Below are 18,336 nucleotides of genomic sequence, written 5' to 3'. Positions count from 1 at the left end.
TCACACACCACCCCGGACTGGAAATATTACACCAGTCCTTCATTGTCACTGGGTCTATATCCTGGAACTCTCCACCCAAAAGCAGACATACTGCAGCAGTTCAAGAAGGTGACTCAGGCAATTGGGGATGGTCAAAACATGCTGGCCCATATAGCAACTCCTGCGCCCCCCCCCCCCAACCCCAATCCCTGTTAAAATTAAATAAAAAACCTCTCAGGTGAACACTAAACTTTTCATAAAACTATCTGAAAGAAGAGCAGATTAGTTTTATTTTTCTCTCTCTGGTTTGGAAGCCAATCTCCAACCAACAATACCAAAATAGGTCGCAAAAAATAAACTAGTGGAGGAACTCACTGGGTCGAACAGCATCTGTGGAGGCAAAGAGATAGTCAATGTTCTGGGTCGAGACCCTGTATCAGGACTATTTCCAAGGGAAATTTGTGATAGGATTCCCTGGGCAGGCTTCCCAGGGTTATGGGTCGTGCAGTGTCCCAGGGTTGGGGACAGAGCAAGTACCTAGGGTTGGGAATGGTTTCAGATTCTCAGCATTGCAGACAGTGCAGGTTCCCAGGGTACGGACAGTGCAGGTTTTCAGTGTGTCTGGGATTATGTGGTAGCAGTGGGAGGTGCAGGATCGAGGGATTGTGGAAAGTGCAGATTGACATGTTGCTAGCTGTGTGTGCATGGTCCTGTGGCTGCCAACTATCTGCAGATGTTACAGGATCCTAGTGCTGCAGGTTGTTTAGTTCCATGGGATTGGGGGAGGTACAGGCATCCTGGAGTAGCAGGCAAAGCAGATTGTTGGAGTTGTAGGAGGTACAAGTTCTCATAAATAACAGTTGGTTGTGGGAGGTGCAACATCTTGGGATTGCAGCTTCCTGGGACTCTGGGGTCATTGCAGGAGTTGACTTCCCCTGTTTTTCACAAAGTCATATAGTACAGGAACGGGCCCTTTGGTCCATTGCATCCATGCCCACCATTGTACCTATCTATACCAAACCCATTTGCCTGCATTAGGTCCATAGCCTTCTACTGTAGCATGATCACTCCGAAGTGCCAGCCTGGGATTGCAGGAAATACAGGTTCCCAACACCGTGGGCTAGTTGCATGAGTTGTACTTTCTCTGTTTATTGAGGGACCAGGTTCCTATGGTGGTGGAAAGATTGTGGCAGGAGATGGTAGCTCCAGGGGGTTGCTGAGAGTTGCAGGAGGTGGTGAACTGTGCGAGGTGGTGGTTCCTGGGTTGCGGAAAGCGGTGTTGGTTGCGGTCCCCCGGGTTGCGGTGGTTCCCCCGGGTTGCGGGAGGGGGCGGTGCCCCTCGTTGCGGTGGTGCCCCCGGGTTGCGGGAGCCGCGCCGCTCTATGCCGCGCGGCGGCGCTGTTGCCGGCTCCCCGGACTCCGCGGCACCTGCACGATGGCGGAGGACAGCGAGTCGGCGGCCAGTCAGCAGAGCTTGGACGACCACGATACCTGCGGCATCGACGGAGACAACGAGGAGGAGAATGAGCAAACGCACAGGTAGGGGTGGGGGCTGCGGGGCCCTGCAGTGTGAGAGGGCGCCAGCAAAGAGCACCGCCAACTCCGGCCTGCGGCCCGCCGCGCACCAGGCCGGGGCACCGAGAGCCGGCGGGCTGTGGGGGAGGCAGCCTGGTTACCGGGGGGGGGGGGGGGGGGGGGGGGGGGGGGGGGGAGAGACGGTCCGACACCTGCCCCCAGAAATAACCATCAGACAGCACGAGTGGGTAAAACGATAAAGATAATGCGGTAGTCCGGTCCTTCTCCCCTGCTCCTCTCTCGCTCCCTCCCCTTCACTCTTTCTTTCCAAACCCAATCCCCTCCCCTCCACTGTCCACCTCTTCCTCCCCCCCCCACCTTCTGCCCCTCTCTACCTGTCCTCTCGCTGCCCTCCCCTGTCCGCTCCCTTCCCCTTCCTAAACCCTTGCCTTGTGCAGGATTGACAGGTAAATCAAAAAAATGAGGGTAATTTCCTTGTGGTGTACCACATTGACAGCTAAATCAAGACATTGGGGTCAAGCTCTTGTATTGTGCAGGTTTGACAGGGTTGCATCCCTGGATCACATTCATCAGGTCAATTAAGGAAAATGGGCCATTATCTGAGCATGTTGAGCCTCTGTATTGAGCAACTAAGGATGGTAAATTATGATGAGGAGAAATGGCAATGTTGCTTTCCTGTCAACATCTATATAATTGGCAATTTGGCAAAGATATTGGGCTTTGCTTACTGATTCCCACATCTTACAGTTTCGTGGATCATTTTGGAGGGGTCTGATTTTCACAGCTATGCAGATTCAGCTGCTGAAATAGGAGGGTTTGGGATGACTACCTATTCCTTATTGAAAATTTGATGGGTAAATCATTTGGGGATGGAATCTGAATTGTGAGGGATTGACAGGTGAATTGTGCGGCGTTCTGATATGTAGGGTGGGAGGGAGGATTGGGGAAGGTAGGTGTTCAGTGACTATTTTAAAAAGATAGAAAAATATAATAGTGCAGCCTGTTCAGTGCAAGATTGCTGTGTAAATCTGGAAGCTAGGATTGGGTGAGATTTGATTCAATGAGCTATGCGAAGTTGACAGGAATATTGATAGGAAAGTCCATGCTGTTTGATCTCTAGAACTGTGTACTTTCAACAAGTATATGGGGAGGCAGGTGTTAATGTGCAATCATTAAAGGTGTTGAACGTTAATTGGGAGGAAAGTCGATCCCTGTGTAGATTTGAGAGAGAAATTGGGAGGCAGGTAGCATCAATCCCTAGAGTTTTGTTGGATTGGGAAGGGGGTTTAATCGACAAAACTGCATAGATTTGACAACTAAAATGTAGGTGGCCTGGCACCTGCCTAAAGATTGAGCCTCTGGATTTTGTAAATTCAGCAAATTTGAATGTTGGAGGGTTCCTGCCTGATTGTCAATTCTCCTAAGCATATAGCTTTGCAAAATAAATGGTGGCTGGAACTGATTGCTGAAGGAAGTACCATCCTTACTTGGGTTGCCTTTGCACAATGTAACTGACAGGTGGCTTGAAAACTAAGCACAATACAGCTTTTCTTATCAACACATTTGCTCTTTTCTCTTTACAGTCATTTTCCTCTTTCAGCCTTTTCAAACTGAGGGATATAGACCACATGTAGGCAGATGTGCAGTTTAAATTGGCATCATGGTTGGCACAGACATTGTGGGCTGAATGGCCTGTTCCTGTGCTGTACTGTTCTAAGTTCTATCCCCATCTATGCCTCATGGCTTGTTGATTGTATGCTTTTAAATTCTCAAGGTACATATTACCTGCTTAAAATGTGCATGTACTGTGTGCTCAAGGTAGTAGTGAAAGTGGACACACACTGTCTAGCTAGAATCTGTGATTTTTGTCTATTTACTGTTATAAAAGTTAGTGGCTGTCTTTTCAATAGCATTGATGGAAATTATTTTGGACATTTTCTTAATTGGAGAATTTTTTTATATGTTATCAGAACATGTAACATTCAATTGTGTGCTAGTTTGATCCTGAAAAATTTGGTATCTTCAAGCAGGTATGTAAATGATAAATGTAAGATAGAAGTTGGGAATTATTTCTTCAACAATAGAATATGTAAAGCAGCAGTTCATTTAAAAATTCAATATTACAGTATTTTGAATTCATGTAACTGTGGCAACTGAGCTTACATTTTATAAACGTGTTTTTCAACAATGCACGTTCATTCCCTAATTACGGGCAATTATACAGTCTATTTAATGTTTTTCAGAGAGCTTTGGCCAAATGTCACAACTAAATTACATAATCTGGTTGTCATCTGTATACCAACCATAATAGTTTGAAATGTTTGAAAGTTTAGTGTTTTTAGTGTCCTTTGGGTATGGAGAACAGGGATGGAGAGATAATATTTTAAGACTTTTAAATGATAGATTATTCACTGTACTTAGAATAGTAATCTAACCAAGAAGTTTAGTGATTTGATATGTAATAAAATGCAACCTCAGGAGCAGCTTTAACACCTGCATTATATGTGAAACTAACATTTACCTAATTTCCATCTCAGGAGACATAATAATAATCATAGTACATCCAAAACCACAATATGACAAGCATGTTATATCGAGGTTGCACTGTATTTGCATATTATAGAATGATTATTTGACTTTTGAGTTTACTTTCGTGAAAGTAGCTGCTGTCATTGCCAAAGCCATTTGATTGTGGTGCAGAAAATGACACTGAATTACTGATTGAAATATCAATGCTTCAGGTCTGACAAAGAGTAATTTACAATCGTTAGCTTTTGACCAGTTGATCATGACTCTTTGAATTGTCTTACTGATTCCCATGTCTTCCCTTTTGGCACCAAACAAACTTCACCTGGACCTAAACTTTTTCTGTTTTCTTTTCTATCTCTTCTAGAGGCCTTTAGAACACTGCCTTAAGATCCATCTCCTGCTCCCTTGAATTTATTGCTGCAAAGCTACAGAACTTTACTTTCTTGGTCCCCTTGGTTGCTGATACTGTAAAATGGTTCCTTCTCAGCTTTTGTTCGCCCTTCCTTTTTAAGTGCAATCATGACCCCAACATCAACCCTTCTGTTGTTACAAGCTGCCATCCCATCTCCAATTTCCCCGTACTCCCCAAAGGCCTCAGTTTGCCTGCAAGTCCATATTTGAACACTACCATTTCTGCCCTCGCAAAGGGCACAGAAGTGACCCTCATCTAAGTTGTGGATGTGACTCTGTGACTCTGACCACAATGCTTTATTTTGCTGTTTGATTCCAGTCGCTTTGAAGGATTGATTGCTGTCCTCCAAGCCTGGATGCATTGTTACCGATTGTAACTAGAGCATCTCCAGAAATAGCATTGTTCCCAGCCTTGCACTGTTATCTTTGTGGTTCCCCAGGAACTTCTGGCTCCCTCCACTTTCTCCACTTTTTACTCTGCCAAAATCACCTGTATTTAAGGATCAGCTTCCACATCGGTGATGAAAACACTTGGGTCTTCCTTGGCATGTAACTGTACACATACTGTTTTATTCTTTAATGCTAATTTAGGTGAAGCTTGTGAATGGGATTTGAGCAAAATTTAATGGAACTTCCCACATTGGTGTGCAATGTACAGTGGCTGTTTCCAAGACAGCAAAGTATAAAGCATATGTGGCTGGATTTTGCTGATACAAGCCCAACACTGAGGTGCATTTTACTTGCGCACTTACATGGTTCATTTTTGGAAAGCTGAACTTGCTGAAAGGCATGTCTAGACCCTAAATGGCAAGGTCCTGTATAGTCATACAGGTGTACTCGCATATTTGCTGTCAGATGGGTGGGCCAGTAGAAACAGGTGAGAAAACCTTTGACAGACAGCAAAACCATACCTCCAGGATTGCAAGTGTCAAAGCTTACAAATTTTTTCAATGCCTTTGATAAACTGTTTTAGAAAACTAATTTTTTTTAAAAAATGCAGTAAAATCACTTAAAATCAATTTGAAATAATTAAGCTTAATAAAATATAGCTTTATTAGTCACATGTACATACAAGTATTTGGACAGCCAAGGGCTGATTAAGGATAGTCATCGTGGCTTTGTGCATGGTAGATCGTGTTTAACGAATATTGTAGAGTTTTTTGTGGAGGTTACCGAGAAAGTAGATGAAGGAAAGGCTGTGGATGTTGTCTACATGGACTTTAGTAAGGCCTTTGACAAGGTCCCACATGGGAGGTTAGTTCAGAAGGTTCAGACAATAGGTATCCATGGAAAGGTTGTAAACTGGATTCGAAATTGGCTGTGTGGGAGAAGACAGAGAATGGTAGTGGGTGATTGTTTCTCAGACTGGAGGCCTGTGACTAGTGGTGTGCCTCGGATCTGTGCTGGGACCATTGTTGTCTGCTGTCTATATCAATGGTCTAGATGATAATGTGGTAAATTGGATCAGCAAGTTTGCTGATGACACTAAGATTGGAGGCGTTGTGGACAGCGAGGAAGGCTTTCAAAGCTTGCAGAGGGATCTGGACCAACTGGAAAAATGGGCCAGAAAATGGCAGCTAGAATTTAATGCAGACAAGTGTGAGGTGTTGCATTTTGGAAGGACAAATCAAGATAGGACATACACAGTAAATGGTAGGGCACTGAGGAGTGCGGAGGAACAAAGGGATCTGGGAGTTCTGATACATAAGTCCCTGAAAGTAGCATCACAGGTAGACAGGGTTGTGAAGAAGGCTTTTGGCATCCTGGCATTCATAAATTAAAGTATTGAATATAGCAGCTAGGATGTTATGGTGAGGTTGTACAAGACATTGGTGAGGCCAAATTTGGAGTATTGTGTGCAGTTCTGGTCACCTAACTATAGGAAGGATATCAGTAAGATTGAAAGAGTGCAGAGAAGATTTACTAGAATGTTGCCGGGTCTTCAGGAGTTGAGTTACAGGGAAAGATTGAACAAGGTTAGGACTTCATTTCCTTAGAGCGTAGAAGAATGAGGGGAGATTTGATAGAGGTCTATAAAATTATGAGGGGTATAGACAGAGTTAATGCGAGTAGGCTCTTTCCACCTAGATTAGGAGAGATAAGTACGAGAGGACATGGCTTTAGGGTGAAAGGGGAAAGGTTTAGGGGGAACACTAGGGGGAACTTCTTCATTCAAAGAGTGGTGGGAGTGTGGAACGGGCTGCCATCTGATATGGTAAATGCGGACTCACTCTTAAGTTTTAAGAATAAATTGAATAAGGTACATGGACAGGAGAGGTCTGGAGGGTTATGGACTGGGTGCAAGTCATTGGGACTAGCGGAATAAGGTTTCGGCACAGACTAGAAGGGCCAAATGGCCTGTTTTCTGTGCTGTAGTGTTCTATGGTTCTACGTCGAAACACACAGTGAAATGCATCTTTTGCATAGTGTTCTGGGGACAGCCCGCATGTGTTGCCATGCTTCTGGCTCCAACATAGCGTGCCCACAACTTACTAACCCATATGTCTTTGGAATGTGGGAGGAAACCGGAGCACCCGGAGGAAACCCATGGAGACACAGGGAGAATGTACAAACTCCTTACAGACAGCAGCCAGAATTGAACCCGGGTCGCTGGTGCTGTAATAGTGTTACACTAACCGCTACACCATCAGTGCCTGCCAACAAACATAATTTAAATTTGACTTTCTTAAAATCTTCATCAAATTGAATGGCATGTAGATCCTGTGCCAGCTATAACTAGATACAGGATCCACCAACAGTTTCCCCAGCATAAATGATGGCAAAATCCTGCAATTTTATGCTACACTGTGTGTGGAGCCTCGTGGTGGAGTAATGTTACAAATTTGCCAGCAAGAGTTTGTCAACAGGTTTGATCTGTGGTTTGGGATGTGCATGCACTGAAGTCTTAAATGTACAGGTGCTTAACAGCAATTTCCAGATGAATATGACATTTATAGATTTCTATTGCAATTATTGGTATTTTCACCATATCTGTATTTAATTTACAATTAACTGATATAATTACAGCACTTTTTTACAATATTGTTTATGATTAATATCCTGGTTTCAAGAATATTTTGATAAGTACGTCAAATTTGAGAGAACTGCTTTGTGTTCTTTCCCTTGGACTAGTCAGACTATTTTAAAGAGATTCAAGTTTTGCCTTTTACAGCTCCCAGTAGGCATAGATGCACATCAGATTTTCAATGGATTGACACTTAATGATTTATTTAGACTTGACTAAGAGAAGCATTGGAGTGACTTCTTAAAAGACATTTAAATTTGGTACATGATGTACATTACAGCCACTTCAGTAGTGGATGGGGTGACACTCAAGTGGACTGTTTTGTCCCGTATAGTGTTGAACTTCTTGAATGTCATAGGAGCTCCACTTATCCAGGTAAATGGAGAGTATCCCTTCAAACTCCTGACAGGTGCCCCTTTTAGATGGTGGACAAGTTTTTGGAATCAAAGCAAATCACTGGCTGCAGAATACCTAGCCTCTGACCTATTGTTACCATGTGATTTATGCCATTGCTGAAGTTAAGCTTTACTTTGATGGTGGAAGATTTGGTAATGGCAAGTTGTAACTGTCAAGAAATGGTAAGCATCTTTCTTGTTGGAGGAGGTCATAGTGGTGCATTTGTGCAGCATGGGTGTAACTTGCCAAATTAGTATAAGCTCAAATTTTTCAGGATATATATACGGGCATGGAGTTCTTTTCATGTGTACATATATAAATATGCAGAATAGTTTGTTTTAATCAGCACTTTAAATTAGTCAAATTTGGTAAACATGTTTTTATTGTGGTTGTTTTAAGGTGCTTTGGTGAAATCTAAATAGAAGTTCTAAGAAAGTAGAAGTTAATGGTTCATTGTGGGTTCTGAGTTTTGGACTCCCCTGTTAGCCCTATCAACCATGAAGTATTAAAGTTTTTGCAGGGTTGCACTATTTTTATTAAAACTTAGTGCCTCAGACTGTGAGCATTTTTCCATTATGGTACAAATGTGACAAAAAGTTGGAAGAGGCATTGAAAGGATTTGTAAATAAGGATGAGCATTTTGACCAATTGACTAAGGTAAATAAGGTAACTGCGGAACCTTGGGGACTGATAGATGACAGGTGAGATGTTGTTTAGATTAAAATGTAGGGGCTGGAGTTGAACATTCATGAAGCTTCAGTATAAAGAAAGTTTGCAGTGGCTATGAAAATAAAAATGAAGCTAAAGTTCTGTATAGATTATTTGTGAGCTTCTGACAGAAGCTTAACTGATTGACCGGTCTTGATAATATGCTAGAGAGTGTTTTCAATTGACTAATCCCTCACTACTAAAATATCTTAGTTGGTCAAGTTGCTATTTGTTAATATACATTTAAGATTGCTGAGGTGAAATGGCATATCTTAGAGTTTCCAGTATGGATACAGTGGGCTGAATGACTTTCTTCTTTGCTGTAAATTCCCATGATACTGTGATCTCTGCAGCTTTTTCTGCTGGCTACACATGGCAATAACTTGATATTGCTATGTTGGACATAAATTGTATTTTAAAATATTTATTTGTGGTATTATGAATACTTAAGACTACAAATTAACATCCAGAGAGAGCTAGCTTTCTCTTCAGTTCTATCTTATCTGAGTTATAAGAGGAGTATCTAACATCAAATATAGGCAAAAGAAATATGTAGTCCATTAAAAATGAAGTTTTGATGACTGGTTCAGAGCTTCAGCTGTGAAACTGCATGAAGCCCAGTTAGGTGGATTGAAATTGATTGGCTTTTTGTGTCAATTCATGCATATTCCAGATGCTTATATACAACGTGTTGTGAGGGAGAAGCAAATTGCTTTAATTCAAGATTCCACTTACGCAATTGTCTCCATGAGTACTGTTTCAAGGAGCACAAATATTATTAACAGATGGAGCCCTAAGAGAATAGCCTGTGTGAAAAATGTTAACCTCTGGTGTTCTACTCATGTAGAAACTTTAGTTGGCAATGCAAAAAAAAACTGCTTTATGCATTGATAAGATCTAAAATTTCTCTTGCTTTCATATTGAAAAAGTTGGATAGCTGATGATTAATGGTGTAGTAGCATATTAATACTGATTTTGAACCTGCTCAGAACAGAAAACAGTACAGCACAGGAACAGACCCTTCGGTCCACATTGTCTGTGCTGACATGATGCCAATTTAAATTGCACATGTGCCTGTTGAAATGCCTTTGAAACATTGTTATCGATTCTGCTTCCACCCACTCCCTTTTAATGTGTTCCAGACACCAACCACTCTCTTTCAAAAAAAACACCAAAACTTGCCATGTAAATCTCCTTTAACTTTTCTGCTCTTACCTTAAAGCTATGACCTCTAGTATTTGACATTTGATCACGTTGCCCCTCAGCCTCCAATGCTTCAGAGAAAACAATCCAAGTTTGTTCAACCTCTCCTTATAGTTAATACTCTCTAATCCATCCTGGTGAACCTCTTCTGCACCCTCTCCACATCCTTCCTGTAATGCGGCAACCAGAACTGCACACACTACTCCAAATGTGACCTAACCAAGGTTTGTACAGCTGCAATATGACTTCCCAATTTTTATACTCAACATCCCGACTGATGAAGGCAAGTGTACTGTATGCCTTCTTTCCCACCCTATCTACATGTGTTGCCACTTTCTGGGAGCTATGGACTTGCATTCCAAGATCCCTCTGTACATCAGTGCTCCCCAGAGTCTTGCAATTTACTGTGTACTTTCCTCTTAAACTTGACCTCCCAAAGTGCAACACCTTATACTTGTCTGAATGAAACTCCATCTGGCTTTTCTCCGCCAGATTTCCAACTGATAGATATCCTGCTGTATCCTTTGACAACCTTCCTCACTATCCACAACCCTGCCAATTTTTGTGGTCTGCAAACTTACTTATCAGCTCACTTAGAGGTCCCAGCACTGATCCTTGCAAAACACCACTGGTCACAGACCTCCAGTCAGAATAACATCCCTCCACCACTAGCATCTGTCTTCAATGGCCAAGCCAATTTTGAATCCAGTCTACCAAGTCTCAATGATGTAAAACTCACCAGCCTATAATTTCCTGGTTTGTCTTTACTGCTCTTCTTAAATAGAGTAACAACGTTGTGTATTCTCCAGTTCTCTGGGACCTCACCTGTGGCTAAAGAGGATACAAATATCTCTATCAAGGCCCCAGAAATTTCATCTCTTGCCTCTCTCAATAACCTGGGATAGATCACATCAGGCCCTGAGCACTTATCCTCCTTAATGCTTTTCGAGATCCCCAACACCTCATACTTCTTGATATCAACATATAGTACTAGAATATCAGCATATACACTAGAATCTCGCTATTTGATGCAAAGTGCTTGTTTAGTGCCTCAGTTATTTCCTCTGGCTCCAGGCATAAATTCCCTCCTTTGTCATTGAGTAGTCCAACCCTCCCCCAGTTACCTTTTTGCTTTGAATGTATGAATAAAATGCCTTGGGATTCTTTTTAATCCTACTCACCAAATACATTTCATGGCCCATTTTGGCTCCCCTGATTCCCTGCTTAAGTTCCCTTCTGCTTGCTTTATATTCCTCAAGGACCCTGTCTGATTTCAGCTTCCTAAACCTTGCATATGCTTCCTTTTTCTTTTTGAATAAATTTGCAACACCTCTCATCATCCAAGGTTCCTGAAATTGCTGTCCTTGTCTTTTTTCCTCACAAGAACATACTGGTTCTGAATTCTGACCAGCTGGCTTTTAGACTCCCATATGTCAGATGTGGACTTACCCATTAACAGCTGCTCCCAATCTAATTCTGCCAATGAATTCTGCCCCATCTAAGCCTCTGGCACTAAGGGAGTCGGAGATTAAAGTCACCCACTACAACTGCCCTGTTGTTTTTGCATCTTTCTATAATCTTTCTACTTATCTGTTCCTCTATCTCTCGCTAGCTTTTGGGAAGCCTATATTATAACCCCATCAGAGTGATTGCACCTTTCTTATTCTTGAGCTTTACCCATATGCCTCACTGGATGAGCCATCCAGAATGTCCTCTGTCAGTGGTGCTATGACAGTCTCCCTGAGTGGTAGTGTAACTTCCCCACCTCTTTTACATCCTTCTCCGTCATATCTGAAACATCTGAATCCTGGAATGTTGAGCTGCCAATCCTGCCATTCTCTCAACTAAGCCTCTGTAATGGCTACAACATCAAAGGTCCATGTACTAAGCTAGGTGCTAAGTTTATCTGCTTTACTCTAATACTCCTTGCATTGAAATAAATACACTTACATTGAAATAAATAGCCCACTAACTGCACCATGATCATTAACCTGGCCCCTGCCTGTCCATTCGCTTTAGCTTTACTTGACCTAACCTCCACCTTCCTCTCAATTCCTCCACTTGCTGACCTACTACTCTGTTTCCCATCCCCCTGCCATGCTAGTTTAAATTCTCCCAAGTAGCACTAACAAACCTCCCTATGAGGTGCTTGATGTCCCTCCAGTTTTGGTGTAACCTGTTCTTGTACAAGTCCCACCTGCCCTGGCAGAGAGCCCAATGATCCATGTACCTGAAGCCCTCCCTCCTGCACTAGCTTGTTAGCCATGCATTCAACTGTATTCTTATTTCTTGCCTTGCTATCACGTGGTACAGGGAGTAATCTCAAGATTACAACCCTAGAAGTCCTGCTTTTTAACTTTGTCTAACTCCCAAAACTCTTTGCAGGACCATCTCTCTTCCTGCCTCTGTAATTAGTACCAGTATGGCCCATGGCTTCTGGCTTTTTGCCCTCACCTTTCAGAATGTTGTGTACTCACACCATTCTGCAGCCTTGCTTGCAGGAAATGCTTACCTGTGCCACTGACTATAGAGTCCCCTATCGCTATTGCTCACCTAGTCCTTGATCTACCCTGCTATACAACAGAGCCAGTCATAGTGCTGCTGATCTGGCTGTGGCTGTCATTTTCTCCTGAGAGGCCATTCTCCCACCACCCCCCCCCCCCCCCCCGCCCCAACAGTATTCAAAATGGTGTACTTGTTTGAGAAGGGAACAGTCACAGAATCCTACGCTACCTGCCTTCCTCTTCAGTTTTTATAGATGCACCGGGCATCCTATCCCGGTGCAACACAGCTTGGTATGGCAACTGCTCTGCCCAAGACTGCAAGAAATTGCAGAAAGTTGTGGACACTGCTCAGTCCATCACACAAGTTAGCCTCCCCTCCATGGACTCTATCTACACTTCCTGCTGCCTTGTGAAAGCAGCCAACATAATGACCCCTCCCACTCCAGTCATTCTCTCTTCTCTCCCCCTTCCATCAGGCAGAATAATACAAAAGCCTGAAAATACACACCACCAGGCTCAAGGGCAGCTTCTATCCTGCTGTTATAAGACACTTGTGCAATAAATACCAACTCCTGATCTCACAGTCTTCCTCACTCCTCCTCAATGCCATCTGAGATTTTACCAACAACAGTAGTGTCATCTGGTGTTTGAGCTGTGCTTGGCCACACTGTCATGAGTGTAGAGAGAGTAGAGCAGTGGGCTCAACATTCATTGTTGAGTTGCACCTGTGTTGGTTGTCAGAGGTGTTATTACCGATCCGCACTGATTGCCTCAAAATTATGTGTGTCTCAGTAAGATCACCTCTCAATCTTCTATACTCAGTGAGTATAGGTCCAGCCTGCTTGTCCTTTCTGGGATACATATTTTTGTTTAGCTAACAAGAGAAGGTGAAAGTAGTTAATTTTGAATCATGAATAAAAGAACGCAATGGTAAAACTTAATGAACAAAGTGGCCCTATCTCTTTAGTATGTTGTTCCATATGATTAGACTATTGATATTTGTGATATTAGTGAATTGTTACACAGCTAAATTTAAAATTTATTGCTGCAATATCCATATTTTCAAAACTTGTTGACAGAAGTCCTGGAGGGGAGACTGGGGCCAGAAAGAAGAAGAAAAAGCAGAAAAAGAAGAAGGAAAAGCCAAGTTCTGCCAGCACCAAATCAGACTCTGCTTCAGATTCGCAGGAAATCAAAGTTCAACAGCCTCCTTCAAAAGTAAAGTCACCTTTTTATGTTTACACATTTGTAAAAAGTACAGTGAAGAAAAACTTGAAAATCTTAATTTCCTGGGTAAAGTTATTTCAGAGTGTGATTCTACCCTTTAACATAAATGTAGTTTGCAAAACTTCAAAATTGATGTACTTAGATTAACTGCTTAGTTATTGAGAAGACTGTAGATATTATTTACATCAGAAATAGACTTCTAAGAGAATGGTTGCAGATCAGGTTAAAAAAAACGGAATCATTTTTAGTTGGAATAGCAGTTACCAATCATATTTCCCTTTTTCAGTACATAGAAAAGTACAGCAAGGAACAAGTCTTTTGGCCCTTCATGTCTGCACCAACCATGATGCCAAATTAGACTAATCCTGCCTGCTTGTACATAGTCCATATCCCTCTATTCCCTGCCTGTTCATGTACCTCTTAAATGTTGCTCTTGTATCTGCTTCTACCAACTCCTCTGATAGCACGTTCCAGGCACCTACCACTGTCCGTGTAAAAAAAAAACTTGCTTGCAAATCTCCTTTAAACTTCCCCCCTATTACCTTAAACCCTGTACCCTCTGGTACTTGACATTTCCATCCTGGGAAAAAGCCTCTTTCTATCGACCCTAACTACGCCTCTCATAATTTTAGATACTTCCAACAGGTCGTTTCTCAGCCTCCAACACTCCAGAGAAAACAGCCCAAGTTTGCACAACCACTCCTTATAGCTAATACACTCCAATCCAGGCAACATTCTAGTGAACCTCTACTGCACCATCTCCAAAACCTCCATATCCTTACTATAGCATGGCAACCAGAACTGCACACCATGCTCCAATTATGGCCTAACCAAAGTTTTATACAGCTGCAATGTGACTTCTCAACTTTTATACTCGATGCCCTAACCGATGAAGGCAAGCGTGTCTTTATCATCCTATCCACTTGTGTTGCTACTTTCAAGGGGCTAAGGACCTGCACCCCAAGATCCCTCTATATGTCAATGCTCCTAAGGGTCCTGCCATTTACTATACACTTTCCTCTTGTATTTGACCTCCCGAAATGTAACACCTCACAGTCAACCAGATTAAACTCCGTTTGCCATTTCTTCTGAGTTCTGTCGCTGTTTTGTTCACCAAATCAAACACTCAGAAGGTTAGAACAATGTACAGTCTACAATTATTGGAAACGTTATTTGCAGAAGTTGACAGTTTCTTATATAAAAAAAATTAAGCTTTATATACGTTAATTATTGCCTCTTGCACATTAAAGGTGTACGTTAAAGAGGTGAAATGTAAATTTTCATCAAGGAAAGGTAGCTTTGGGACAATTTCTTCCAAGCCCCAGGACCTGCAAAATAATATAAAGTCATAGAGTTGAACAACACGGAAACAGGTCCTTCGGCCCAACTCGTTCATGCTGCCCAAGATGCCTTCCTGAGCTGGTCCCATTTGCTTGCAATTGGCCCATATCTCTCTACACCTTTCCTATCCACAAACCTGTCCAACTGTCTTTTAAATGTTGTAATTGTACCTACCTCTATCACTTCCTCTGTCAGCTCATTCCACATGCCCACCACCCTCTCTGTGGGGGAAGAACTTGCCCCTCAGGTCTCCTTTAAATCTTTCCCCTCTTAAACATGTGCCTTCAAGTTTTAGACTCCCCTACCCTGGGAAAAAGACTGTGACCTTCCACCATATCTCTAAGGACACCCCTCAGCCTTCTTCACTCTACCCAGTCTCTCCTCATAACTCAAGGCCTCTAGTCCTGGCAACATCCTTGTGAATCTTTTCTGCACCCTCTCTGGCTTAATCACATCATTTGTTACCTGTATCGCCACTTTCAGGGAACTAGGTACTTGTATCCCAAGGTCTCTCTAATCTACAACATTCCCCAGGGCCCTGTCATGTATGGTGTATGTCCTGCCCTGGTTTAACTTTCCAAAAAACATCACTTTCACACTTGTTAAATTCCATCTGCCATTCCCTTGCCCACTTTCCCAGTTGACCTAGATCCTATTGTAACCTTAGACAACCTTATTCACAGTCCACCACACCATCAGTTTTGTTGTGATCTGCAAACTTACTAATCGTGCCACCTACATTCTTATCTAAATCATTAATATATATGACAAACAACAGTGGGCCCCAGCACTGATCCCTGTGGCCACAGACCTCCAATTTGAAAAACATCCGTCCACTACCACCCTCTGACTCCTTCCTCCAAGACAATTTTGTATCCAACTGGTTAGCTTACCCTGGATCACATGTGATCTCACCTTCCTGACCAGTCTAACAAGTGGGATCTTGTCTAAAGCCTTGCTAAAGTCCACGTAGACAACGTCTATCATCCTGCCCTTGTCAATCCTCTTGGTCACCTCTTCAGTAAAAACTCAATTAAATTTGTGAGACATAATTTTCCACCCACAAAGCCCTGTTGACTATTACTAATCAGTCCTTACCTTTACAAATGCAAGTAGTTCCTGTCTCTCAGAATCCCCTCCAGTAACTTTCCCACCACTAATGTTAGGCTCACCGGCCTGTAGTTCTCTAACTTGTCCTTGCAGCCCTTCTTAAATAAAGGCACAATATTAACCAACTTCCAGTCTTCTGGTACCTCACCTGTGACTAAAGAATACGCAAAAAATCTCTGTCAGGGCCCCAGCAAGTTCTTCCCTTGTTTCCCACAACATCCTAGGGAACACAAGATCAGAACCTGAGGATTTTTCCACCTTTATGCGCCTCAAGACCACCAACACTTCCTCTTTTATAATATCGATATGTTTTAGGACATCACTGTTCTCTTCCCTGAATTCCCTAGTTTCTATAAGCTTCTCCACAGTAAATACAGATGAGAAGTATTCATTTAAGACCTCGCCCATCTCTCATGGTTCCACTCATCAATGATCACACTGATCCTTAAGGGGACTTGCTTTTTTCCCTAGTTATCCCTTTACTCTTAATATACTTATAGAATCTGTTTGGATTCTTCTTTATCTTATCTGCCAAGGATATCTCATGTTCCTCTTTTGTCCTCCTGATTTCCCTTTTAAATGTACTCCTACATCCCTTATACTCCTCTAGGAATTTGCTTGATCTCAGCTGCCTACCTGACATATGCTTCCTTATTTTTCCTGACCACAACCTCAATATTCTTTGTCAGCCATGGTTCCCTAATCCTGCCTGCTTTGCCCTTCACTGTCTAACAGGAACCTGTTGACCATAATCTCTCCCTATCTCACTTTTAAAAGCCTCCCATTTGTCAGATGTCCTTTTACCTGCTAACAGACTCTCCCAGTCAACCTTTGCAAGTTGCTGTCTAATGTCATTAAAATTAGCCTTGCTGCAATTTAGGACTTTTAACTGGCGAACTAGTCCTATCTCTTTCTGTAATTTTTTTTATAAACTAATAGAATTATGGGTCACTGGCCCCAAAGTGCTTCCTCACTGACACATCACCCACTTGTCCAGCCTCATTTCTTATGAGGAGGTTGAGTGTTGCCCCTCTCTTGTAGGGCCATCTACATATTGCTTCAGAAAACTTCCTGGACACAGTTAACCAATTCTGCCCTACCTAATCCCTTTGCACTAAGGTAGTCCCAGTCAATATCAAGGAAGTTAGAAATCACCTACTATTACAACCCTATTATCCCTTCAGCTATCTGCGATCTCTCTACATATTTGCTCCCCTAATTCCCGCTGACTATTGGGGGGCCTATAGTACAATCCCATCAAAGTGATAACCCCCTTCTTATTCCTAAATTCTACCCATATCTTCTCTACTGCCATGATGTTTTCCCTAATCAAACTCTGCCTCTTACCTCCACCTCGATCATGCCTGTAGCATCTGTATCCTGGAACATTGAGCTGCTAGCTGTGCCCATCCCTCAACTATGTTTCCATAGGAGCAATAATATCACAATCCAATGTGCTGATCCATGCCCCGAGCTCATCTGCGTTACCTGTCGGGCTTCTTGCATTTCAGGTTCGGATGTAACTTGCCCCTCTTTTACAGGTTACTTCTGCCCCAGAAGAGATCCCATTGGTTCATGAATCTGAATCCTTCCCTCCTGTACCAGCTCCTCAGCCAAGATCCATCTGACTTATCTTTCTATTGCTACCTTCACAAACACATAGCACCAGGAGTATTTACAACCCTTGAGGTCCTGCTTTTTAACCTTCTGCATAATTCCATATATTCACACCGCAGGACCACATCCCTTTTTGTACCAACGTGTACAACAACCTCCCCCTCCCCCTTGAGAATCTTCTACAATTGCTTGGAGGCATCTTTGACCCTGGCACCCAGGAAGCAACGTACCATCCTGGAGTCTCATTTGCGGCCACAGAAACTCCTGTCCCCCTAACTATCGAGTCTCCTGTCACTACAGCTCTTCCTGACTCCACCGTCCCCCGTTGTGCATCAGAGTCAGTCGTTGTGCTGTTGCTTCTGCTCTCCTCTGAAAGGCCACACCCCCTAACAGTATCCAAAATGAGATGCTTGTTAGTGAGGGGAATGGCCACAGAGAAATTCTGCACACCCAGTTTACCCTCTCTATCTTTCTTTGTGGTCACCCAATTAGCTGCTGCCTGTACCTTTGGCATGACCACCTCACTAAAGCCCCTATCTATGCCTTCCTTGAATTTTAGTATTCATGTTTATGGGTTTTATTCTTGATACTTTGTGTATTTTTCACTTCTACAGATGAACAAAGCAGGCTGGCTATGTGCTTGGCCAATAACACCAGCTTGGATTTATGTAGCACATTTCAATATAGTAATCTATTTCAAGGCAAGTTTCAGGAATGTATTTAAATAAGATCTGATGCAAGTTACAGATG

At 42.7% G+C, this 18,336-nt stretch overlaps 1 protein-coding gene across 5 annotated transcripts in view; it reads left to right on the top strand.

The window, feature by feature from the left end:
• Positions 1-1,380: 1,380 nt before the first annotated feature.
• Positions 1,381-18,336, top strand: part of nmt2 (N-myristoyltransferase 2) — a 41,883-nt gene continuing 24,927 nt past the window's right edge. For 4 of the 5 annotated variants that reach the window (XM_052016104.1, XM_052016106.1, XM_052016105.1 and 1 more), the window contains exons 1-2: positions 1,381-1,518; positions 13,371-13,509. In XM_052016104.1, coding sequence (XP_051872064.1) covers positions 1,415-1,518; positions 13,371-13,509 — 243 coding nt within the window. In that variant the 5' untranslated portion in view covers positions 1,381-1,414. Of the gene's footprint in view, positions 1,519-13,370; positions 13,510-18,336 lie in introns of those variants that run through there. The other variant, XM_052016107.1, reaches the window with a different exon arrangement.

Source organism: Pristis pectinata, chromosome 5, assembly GCF_009764475.1.
Source record: "Pristis pectinata isolate sPriPec2 chromosome 5, sPriPec2.1.pri, whole genome shotgun sequence".
In the NCBI taxonomy this organism is placed as follows: domain Eukaryota; kingdom Metazoa; phylum Chordata; class Chondrichthyes; order Rhinopristiformes; family Pristidae; genus Pristis; species Pristis pectinata.
Note: the sequence above shows the minus strand (reverse complement) of the source record. Positions and strands in the feature narration are given on the sequence as shown.